General features: G+C 41.1%; 1 protein-coding gene across 1 annotated transcript in view; it reads right to left on the bottom strand.

Moving 5' to 3' along the window:
• ACOX1 (acyl-CoA oxidase 1, palmitoyl) overlaps positions 1-10,935 on the bottom strand; it is a 20,686-nt gene continuing 9,751 nt past the window's right edge. Inside the window, 12 exon segments of the mRNA XM_009879820.1 lie at positions 1-643; positions 1,638-1,844; positions 2,705-2,848; positions 2,936-3,041; positions 3,697-3,876; positions 4,124-4,314; positions 5,028-5,190; positions 5,518-5,687; positions 5,890-6,005; positions 6,583-6,702; positions 7,216-7,323; positions 9,088-9,248. Of these exon segments, the coding sequence (XP_009878122.1) occupies positions 593-643; positions 1,638-1,844; positions 2,705-2,848; positions 2,936-3,041; positions 3,697-3,876; positions 4,124-4,314; positions 5,028-5,190; positions 5,518-5,687; positions 5,890-6,005; positions 6,583-6,702; positions 7,216-7,323; positions 9,088-9,248 (1,717 nt within the window). The 3' untranslated portion in view covers positions 1-592.

The raw sequence follows: 10,935 nt of genomic DNA, 5'->3' as shown, positions 1-10,935 counted from the left end.
TGAAGCAGAGCTCCAGACAAAGATGGGTATTTACTTCCCAGCTACATCAGGAAACTAGTGCCACATGCAGATTCATATGCACAAAACTATGGGGGAGGCTTTAGATAGCATAAATATTTGCCAAACAAGGAGAGACGTGGTGCTAATCTTAAAAAAAAAAAAATTAAAAAGGAAAAAAACCATCAAGATAGTGATGCTTTCTTGGGGGGAGGACACAACTGCTCATTAGAAGCTACTGCCTAAGGGCTGTTAACTACTTAGTAGTAAAATCCTGCTACCTTTCCAGTTGACAGTAACTTCTCTCTAGTTAGCAGCTTCACAAAAGCAATCCATGTATGAATCCATAAAGCTTTCCCAGATTTTTTAAAAGGTTAATTTTACCATTATAATTGCACTTTAAAACCAGCCATCAATCCCTATGCACTCTCCCCAAGCACCTCCTCGATTCATAAAAGTGGAAAGAAAGGCTACAATTATTCACTGTCCTATAGCTATCAGGATTTGAAAGGTTTGATTTAAGTGCCTGAAGAAAGGACACAAACACCCGGTTTTCAGGGCAGGAAAAGTATGCAGTTTGAAAACACAGCAGGCTTCACAGCTTGGCTTGCATCGGCTTCAGGTGTTTGCGGAAAGACTCATGAACCTGTAAAGAGGACAAGACAGTGGTAAAAACAAGGTCAGGCCTGAGTTTTAGAACTCTCTACATCTTGCAGTGTTATTTTACACTAAGGAAATTTGAATCAGAGACACTTTGGGGATTACAGCCAGCTAAGTTCTGTATTTGAGTGTCTATATGACACTAAGGATGAGCACGTAAGCCAAAACAAATAGCTTCCTCACTACCTTTCTTGCAAGAAAAAAAGAATGCAAGACATCCCCACACAATTCTTTGGCATTTTAATTCAAAGAAAGCTGGCAGAGGTCTCCTAAGGGGACTGTAATGAAGCTCCTAAGCCCCACTGACTTCAGAAGCACAAAAAATTGAGCAAGTTCTGGTGGGATTTAACTACAATCCCAGTCTCTGGCAGCCCATCGTAGGAGACAGTCTGTCCAAATCAAATCCAGGTAATAAAGGCCACTGAGACAGGATTTAGAGTTCTGTTTTGGCTGATAGAAGAGGGACACTGACTCTTCTCAGCTCAGCTTCTTTTATTGGCTCAGCTGTAGCTACAGCCTTAGGGCAGATATGCAACTCCTGACACTTAAGTACTACATGAGAGCAATTTATTTTCTTCTCCAGTCACTGGAGTGCCTGAAGGCACTGAAAGATTTGTCAGAAAACAGGCGCAGCTTTCACAGCTACTGCTACTAAGCAGAATTAACAGCAAGTGATAATTTCTTTTAAATTCAATGTGATTATTCAGTTGCTTCTCTCGGGACAGTACAATTTCCTTCCTCAACTGAGAAACTCAAAAGTATCCCACAGGGATGCATGAGACACATGGCAGAGTAACTGAAGTACACTGAAAGCAGAGGAGCTGTAGTAGGTCGTCAGGTTTGGTCCATTACCACTAGTGACTTTTCCCCCCACTTCATTGATTACATGCTGAGAACACTAGATCAAAATAAAAAAAACTAAATTGGGTTATTTCTCTGTACATATGCGACCTAAAGATGAAAAAATAAAGTTTCTTTACCTCTGTTTTGTTCAGTGGGGATTTCTTTGCCCACTCAAACATGTTCTCATAGACATTGCCATCATATCGGCCAAGCACAGATCCAAGATGAACATCATGAAAGTCAAAGGAATCCACCAGTGCTACTGCGTTGGGACGAATTATAGCCAAGAGCTCTTTTACACGCTGGTTCACTTGAGTAATTTGGGCATCGGTCAGAATACCCGCCTTGGGAAAAAAAAAAGAGATTATCAGAAGAGTATGCAAGTCGCAAGAACCTTCCCTTCCCCTACAGTCTAACATAGGTCAGCCTCCCCCTCCCACCCTCCCAAAATGCAGCAGTTCAGAAAAATGACCCTAATGTTTTATAAGTGCTAAGTAATCAATTTAGCAATTTGCCATAGTGTAGAAGCAAAAGAAGATGCCTAGTAGAGCTCACCATACTGCTTAGCTATTTAATCTTTGATGGGAGACTCATTCTTTAGAATGCTTGTATGTTAACTTTAATAGTAAGTTTTCTTGAAGAATGTGCATATCTGTATATTAAATTCTTCCTGGTTTCAGTGAACTTTTTGCCAAGCAGAAGGAGGAAAATGGGAAGACAAAACATACCACATCTGCCTGAAGACAAAATAAAACACTGCTGCACAAATACATTCTTAAACTGAAAGAATGGAAAGAAGAAAAGTAATGCCTGACAATTTAAACCCATGAGTTAAGATTTGGAGTATAATACCCGCCTTTTGTGCACTAATTTACAAATGCCTACAGCGCTCAGAGCACGTCTAACTTACATCTCCTTTATTAACTCCTTGGGTTTTAACATACAACGCCTGGTCACCAGCTGGAAAACATTTAAGCTATCCCAGACAAATGCCATGTTACCATTTATCACCCAACTCTGCTTCTGGCAGATCACAAGGGAAACCTGACAGGAGCCCTCCATCAGACCTGCACTGCTAACGGCCTTCTGGAAATCAACAGTCAAAACCTTACACCTAAACATTCATTTGACTTTGCATTTAAAGCATCTTTGCAAACAGTGACTCTGGCTCTAGAGACTTAAAACGCTGGAGAAAGACACTAACCTGCAAGAAATCCCCTGTGCTCTTACTGATCCCATACAGTGCATACAGGAGACAAAGCTCAGTCAGGACAGCACGAACAGCTGCATTACTGATCTCAGACAGCTTTGCTGTGAAAAGCTTCACTATCACGTAGTGACAGTGTGCCTGCAAGAAATGAAAGGAAGGTGAATCAGGCTCATGAAAAAATGAGAAGCTTCTATAGCATATTTCTTTATCGGGCACATCACTGACCTCAGATGCTCGCACAAGATCAACAGAAGTTCTGTTCCAGGCATCCTCCTTGCTCTTTCTGTGGTTCAGTTCAGCTTGCAAATTCTTTGCTGCAGCTTCTACAAGTCTATTTCATAAAAGAAAGAAAAACAGGTTATGCAATAACAGAACATTAACAAGATTATGTATACTGAATTCATACGAATTTCAGTCTAACACATAAGAACTCGGAGGTCGTGTGCCACGACTGAATACATTGCCTGGAGTGAGCAGTTGTGGTTCTAACACACTTATCACCACTGCTGCAGCTAGAACACAGCTACAGAGGGGCAAGACAACATTTGATACCACATACATGGTGCTTGAATATATACTCACATATAGGTATCTGTTCTACTCTCACACCTCCTTCACAACAGGCTTTAATATCAGGATTGTTTCTCTCCAGATGGATCTCTCAGCAGTTTAAACAATGTTGGTATTTGTGTGCTCAAATATACCTTACTTTTAAATAAAGTAATAAAGTAAAAAAGATATTTCAAAATGGAACAGAGCAGAGTAACTAGGCTATGCGTAGGCTGTATGTATCCTCTTGTAACCTCAAAGCACTTAACACAGACCTCACCTAGTAAAGTGTGTCACTTCTTGAAAGCAACGCATGGAGCAAAGCTTTGCAAACCACATCTTGAGAATCTAACATTAACGGGGCAGCACATCACTACCATCTCTCACAACACGTAATTTTACTGGTGCTTGGCTCAGTCTAATGAGTGTGAACTCACCGGGCAGCACGTGCTTTGTAGGCCTCTACCAAACTGACTGGATCATTGATCCGCACAGTCACAGTTCTAGCAGCCACATGCTGTGGCTGAATGCGTTGCGTGGAGAGGTCGTTAAGGTAGGACACCATGCCAGTAACCCGCTGTCCAGAACTAACTTGGGTGTAGCTTTTGACAAGGAACCTGAAAACAGAGACAACAAACGACAACTTTTACTCATGAGTTGTTTGAATGGAGAGAAGTCATCTTACCTTGGGTCAGACTAGGAAAGAACAGTTGTAGGCATATACCTTTCTGTCAAAAATAAGGCAAGGGACAGAAACACGAGAGACCAGTTTCATGGTAACATGGGATACTCTTCTGCTCATCACTTCAGCTACAAAGACCGTAACACCAAGGCAAGAATGTCTCTGGACAGAAGCTACCATACCTAGCTGTCTGCAGCATCATGACTGTGTTTTCTCCCTCATAGGTGCAGGATGGGGTGAACGTGACATAGATGTCAGGAATCCCACTGCAGCGAGATTAGCCATGCCCACCACAGGCCATCCGACATTCCTCAATACCAGTGTTGACTGTCCAGGAAGTGAACGCCTTCAGCCCTGCTGTCAGTGCATGGAGCTGACGGACAAAAGCAAAGCCAGTTTAGATTTTTTTATTTTCCATTCTTAGATTGCACTCCTACATGCTAAGTACCGCAGCTCTCAGAAAAAAAGTAGAGTCAACGCCATCCTTCCAGTGTCCCACAGGGTCCTGTTCTTCTTGTAAGGACTTTTTCCTGAGCCAAACTATTTCTATGAAAGCCTCTATACATGTAAAGATTTCTTTTGAGTACCCATCATTTCTGTCTCTATGCATTATGTCCAAGACTGTTTCCAATCGCCTACTGTCACATTAGGTTCTCAGATAGAATCCTTAACTGAAAACTGACATTTTACAACCCTAACCCCTCAGAATAGTACTGATACCTTTGATCAACACACCAGTTCTACCCTTATGACTTGGAAGAACAATCAAGAAGCTACAGCACAAGCATAAGACCAGTCTTAACTCCACTCCAAAGCGATATACCATCATTCCTTGAAAGTCACCTTTTTCAAAAATATATTCACAGTAGCTTTCTCACTGTGAATTACTCCTTTTTTTTTTTTTTTTGTAAAGGGATGCTAAGTGATAGTGCAAATAAAGAAATAAATCACCAGCACATACTGGGCTTGGGAACTCTGAATCTAAAGAATTGCAGGACATCTCATGAGAGAAAGCCAAAAAGGCATGATGCCTTTTCTCCCATGCTGTAAAGAAACCTTACTTAAAATCAACAGAGGACACAGTACCTCTGGCAGCTCACTCAGATCCCCTTCATTGATGTCCCCACTAATACGACGATAGGTGTCTTTTATGTAGGCTCCAACAAAGTGAAAAGCATATGCTGTTGCCAGCAGAGGAAAGAGTTTGTATTGTTGGGTCTGATAATCCAATATCTGGGGTTCTGGTTCCCTAGAGCAAAATACAGATGAGTTAGTACGCCAGTGGCTAGCAAACTGCTACAAAGTCCTATTCAACTCTAAGCAGCTTCTCCACTTGGATAGTACAAGCTGCAGCTGTATCAAGCCAGACTATCTAAGACCATACAGCAGAAGCCTCTGGCATGGCCTAGATATTTTGGCAGTCAAGAAAGAAAGATTACTCGCTTCCCAGGTTAAAACAGTGTTTGGAAACTATCAAGTGCCAAAGCAAACAACATCAACCACAGTCCCTCTTCCCCCCAGTATTTGGGAATTTTCCCTCAGCACTCAGGTTGCTCTTTTATCTCACTGCACTTACCCTGGCTTGAGCTCAGACTGGTGTCTCACTGCACTATAGCGGATGGCAATGGTACAAGCCCGGGACAGGGAGCGAGCTGAATCGCCTACGATGAGAGATCGGATGAACACCATGGTCCCATAAGTTAGCTTGTCACTAAGTGGTTTCACATAGGTGCCATCTGGTTCAACCTACAAAAAAAAAAAAAAAAGAAATAAAGAAATACAGCCTGTTGATTTTTATAGTTTCCTCCCATTTACATGTTCACATCTCAAGCTCTAAACTCATCAAGGAGCACAAGCAACCTACAATCTTGTTGGTACAATATTCAACCACACAAGAGCCTTTGAAATGTCCATTTCTAACAGCATATACTGAAACACACTGCCTTACCTGGGCATATTTCATGAGCATGTTTTCCCGAGGAATTCTGAAGTTGTCCATTTTCAGGTAGCCATTATCCATTTCATCATAACCAAATTTTGGCCCGATGTCACCCACTGTAATACCTGTCAGAGAAAAAGACACTCGCATTAAGAAATAGGAACTAAACACCACATGAGAGGTTCAAGCCTGCTCCAATAAAGAGACTAAAGTTTAGTTTTCCAGCAAGTCCTGGCATTGAGAGTAACAGCTAATGAGGACCTTAATCTCTTTGATGGAAAAGTGGACATCAAAACATGAGGATCTTCGTAATTTACATGCAGTCCTGCTATCCAGTCACTGGGGGAGCTGCTTCTAAAGATGATCTAGCTCACTTGTAGCTAGAGAATGACAAAAGGTATTCTTTCCCTTTCAGAAAGTAGAAGGACGTGCTGCCTCACAGAATGTGTAACTGGGAAACACTAGGACAGAATCAAATCCCAAACTAACCTTCACATTGGAAGCGTGACATACAAGATGATTTAGGGGGTAATTCAGTCATAGTAAAGACTCCTTTAAGCCCTGTGACCTACCATCTACTCAGAAATCAGCTAGTGAAATAAGCCATGTACATTAACAAGGCACATGCAGCTGTATACAGCTGGAGAGAAACAGATCTAAGGTATTCCATGAATGCTAAACCCTTAAACATAAATTTTTTACCTGGCAAAGGTTCATGGGTGCCCAGCTGCCGTATGGGAACAATGAAGGCATGCAGCCCCTTGCACTGGCCCTGAGTGTAGAGCTGAGCCAGAACAATGGCATGGTTCGACGTCTTTCCAACTGCAAAAGGAGTGGGAATCAGAAAGAAAAAAAAGCCCACATTGTACAGAGAGGCTTTTTCCTTAAAGCAGGATCTGAGATTACCTTAACCACATCCTGTGTTAGAAAACCAGACTTACAACAATGGTTATCATCTGAATTCTACAGCTGGACAAACAACGTTGCTCAAGTCAATGAAAGCTGCACAATACGATTCTCTTGATTACACATTACCAAGTCCTTGGCAAACCTGCCAGTGGACCTGAAGGAATCAAAGATTTTGATACAATTGATCAAAAATTACACCAAATCCATACAGTGTGAATGATTCTGAGAAACAACTCCGAGCGTATAGATAATTCAAAGTTTTAGTAGGCTCTGGTAAGTCTGTTACTTGCGCAAGAGGAGCCTTTCAGCCGACTCGAGGGATCAACTTTCAATCACCCACCATTCTAAAGATATAATACACATGACATCACCTCTCTAAGTTTTTCCATACATCTTCCAGATTTAGACACACAGTGATGCACTTACGTCCACCTGGCCACCACTTAATGGAGGTCACAGTGGGGCTGTTGAGGATAAATTCCTGGGTAGCAGGGTCATAAGTAGCTGTAGTTTCTAGACCCCGAAGATGAGTTCCTGAAAATAAGCAAACACATTGTTTTCGCAGAAAATCAGTTACAAAACAGAGACAAGGACAGAATTGGACAATGGAAAGTTGAACTCCAGTAGTAATGTACAAATTTTAATTTTACTTTTATGCTATATAAAGGATTAAACATCAACCAATAAAGGAAGAACCAGTGAGAGTCAGACCATATTCTGGGACGCGAAGCCAATTCTCAGGAAACATGTTGGGTTTTTTTCCCAGTGGTCTAAGACTAGTTTTCCAAGCACCTCCAATCTGACACCTTTTTGCTATTACACACCAGAAGCCCTTTTTCTGTTAAAAAGGTCCACAAAAACACGCTCACCTGGATTTCACTAAAACTGCCATCTGATTCAACTGCAAACTAAATACTATATACTTTTCAGCCACAAGATGAACTAAGTAGTGCCCATCATTTCTTCATTCCTTCATCAGGCCTACATTCTCCTCATTAGATGGAGCAGTTTCTCCCAAACGAGACCATCCATAGCTCCAAGACAGCAATTAATGGCATGTATATGCTAGGTTACTGATGCAGGTAGATGAAGAAACTGCAAGAAGATGAAGGTAACAATTCCAGGAACAGTCTTTGTCTTCTGCCCCCAACCCTTTACTTCACACACACCTGTCGCAGCAGTGGCACTGTCCCTGCATGCATTAAAAAAAATATAGAAAGTCACGGGGCCTACTTGCTTAAACTAGACAAACTGTGAACACTCCTGATAGTCTGGACTGACCAAGCAAGACAGAGCCAGCGACTCTACACAAGAGCTTCAACATGAAAAAGCATATCACCTTGATGCAACCACATTTCCAAAGCATGGAGGTAGCTGTAGACTTCCACAGGCAGCTTAACACAGGCTTACTTTGCCGGGAAAGGATCTTCAAACCTCACTAGTTGCAAGAGATTCTCCACAGACTTGCAGTTACTTTATGCTTCGTATAGTCTCTACATTTCGCTTCAGCCCAAAGGTGAATCCTGCTCACTTTTAGAAAATAATTCTCATCTGCAACTCTCAGATGTCAAAATCAAAGTTTCCCAAGGCATAATATCCTCCCTTTGAAACTTGGATTAGAAGTGTTGCGATCACAATACTGCTGGAGTTATCAAAATCCATTTCAAGGCTTGAAAGCAAAGGAATAACAACAAAGAACAAAGTCTACTTGAGACAGAAGATTAAAAAAAAAAAAAGCACATTTCATGGTCCAATTAAAAAAGAACACATGGGAGTGAACCAAAGAACTGGGGGAATAAAGCTCCCCACAAAACATGAGCATTGGAACCAAGTCATCCACATGTTCTCTGATCCAAGGTCAGTCCCAAGGTGACAAGCAACTCTTACTTTTTTGGCATCTCTTTCAGCACTTTAAAGCTCTGTCCTTTTGTCTTCACACTGAACATTAAGTAGAGCAAAGCAGAAATCACACTGGAAAGAATGGTAAGTGTAGAAGTGAACGGATGTCATCAAATTGACATCACCATAGCCACATGCAATAATCTATACTGGTTTGAATGGCAAGAAGAGCACTCTACGCTCATATACAGACATCAAACTCTCCCACAGGAGAAAAAAAGGGCAAGCAGCAAGTGGCATAATCATCTACTAAAAATTTCAGAGGCAGTCCGCTTTTCCCTATAGCCACAACTGCATGCGTAAAGGCTGTGGGGTAAACACACACCATTTTTCCCAGGCAGCGGAATCCTTTGTACGCAAAGCCACTCTTAAAAATAGCATTTAGTGAATGTACTGTACCATGGCCCATTTCAGTCTGGGCATAAGTGCCAATGATCTCCAGGTTCCAGGCAGGCATGAAGAAGCGATCCTGCTGCTCTGGGGTTGCCTGGGTGAGAAGGGTGGGGAGGAACATGCCCAGATGAAGGTCCAGAGGCTCAGGCCGTCCACGATGAACAAAGCTGTGAAGAAGTGTCATGGGATGGGAGTGTGAAGGGAATGTTATGGGAGGGAAGCAAGCATGAGGATTTATGGTGGAGATTCAGGAAGAGACAAAAAGAAAAAAAAAAAAAAAAAAAAAAGATTCATGTGTAAATCAGAATTCAGCAAGTGTATTTTAGAAAGCCAGAGCACTGTCCTTTTCTCAGGCCTGAATAATAAAAAATTACATTTACTCTGAAATAAACATGCTGCAATGCGTTTCTTCCTAGTCGCACCTAAAACACATTTGCAACATTCCCATATTTTTGATGCACCATGATTGATTAAAACAAAGAATTAATCCAAACCAAAAGAAAGACCAGACCTTCACTATGGTCTGGAAACCCGAGCATCCCTAAGTTAAAGTGGGCTGAGTCAGAACGTCAGTTTGTTGAAGATGTGATCTGGCTGGATGAAGTGAGCCTTCACCCAAAGACCCAAAGATAGGAAGTCCACTTTTTTTTTTTTTACCCCCCATGGTTTGAAGGTAGAACCTGGTAGAAGTCCCAGTTTATCCAGCTGAATGAGCTAGGGTTTCACAAAACTTTCTTTTTTTAAAAAAAGGAAAGTCCTAACTGTCTGTACTATTTCTTTTTTTTTTTTTAATTAAAGATCAGACACAACTAGTATATATTACTCTTACATTCCAACTCAACTCCCTTCCACTTCTGCTATTTTAAAAAGCTCTCTTAAAAAGGACAGTGCTCTGCATGTGTAAGTCAAAGTTGTGAACATAAACAACTTTGCAAAAAAGCCACCATTTTCCAACCTGTACACCACCAGCACAAAGTCTCTCCAATTAACCATGTTTCATTAGAACTACTCTTCCTCCGAGTTCTGTCAAACACCACTGTTAGGTAGTTAAGTGGTCTATTAAGTTTTTCAATACTAAGAATTAAACGCTCATTAAATGTTTAACTATTGATAGCTTTGAGTATTAAAATAGTGGGGAGATAGGTTGAGGATCAGTACCTTCTGTACCAAGGTTGTCCATCTGGCACATTTATGTATGAAATAACTTTCTTTAACAGGAATATATATTTAAATGAGATATGCATTATGGAAAGAGCACTGATCCGAGCTTAGCTCAAACTCAATTCGCATTCTTACCAAAGTGGGAAGAATGCATTCCTGTGTTACGTTTAAACACACATTAGTGTGAACTAGCTCTATCCCTAGAATTTCCTAAGAACTGTAGTTCTTTGATATTCTCAGACATGTATAAATAAATTCAACCATCTAATAACCCAGTAGCAATGGTTTCCAAGCTTTTTGACTGAACAGTTACCAAGCTCAACAGGGGACTAACAGGTTATCAGGAACACCAGATTTTAAGCGAGTTCAGTACTGGCGAGAAGTACACAGCTGACAGTCAAAGACTGAAAGAAAATCCGTATTTACTAGCAACAGCTATAAAGCAGGTAGAAACAGTACAGTACTTTCATTACGCCTTGTTGTTTCCTTTTCAGTCGTGTGCTATTTGTGCTTTTTCTTTCTTTTTTATTTTTTTCTGAGAGACTTATTCACTATGGAATTGGTTAAAAATCAACACAGGCTGTCAAGTAGATACTCGCTAAGATAAAACTGAGTAAGCACCCAGCCAGTTCCCCATCACCAGTTTATAAACATCAGGATTAAATTAAGCAGAGCTCAGTGACAATTACTGCA

This window comes from Charadrius vociferus, unplaced genomic scaffold (assembly GCF_000708025.1).
Source record: "Charadrius vociferus isolate BGI_N301 unplaced genomic scaffold, ASM70802v2 scaffold260, whole genome shotgun sequence".
NCBI lineage: Eukaryota > Metazoa > Chordata > Aves > Charadriiformes > Charadriidae > Charadrius > Charadrius vociferus.
Note: the sequence above shows the minus strand (reverse complement) of the source record. Positions and strands in the feature narration are given on the sequence as shown.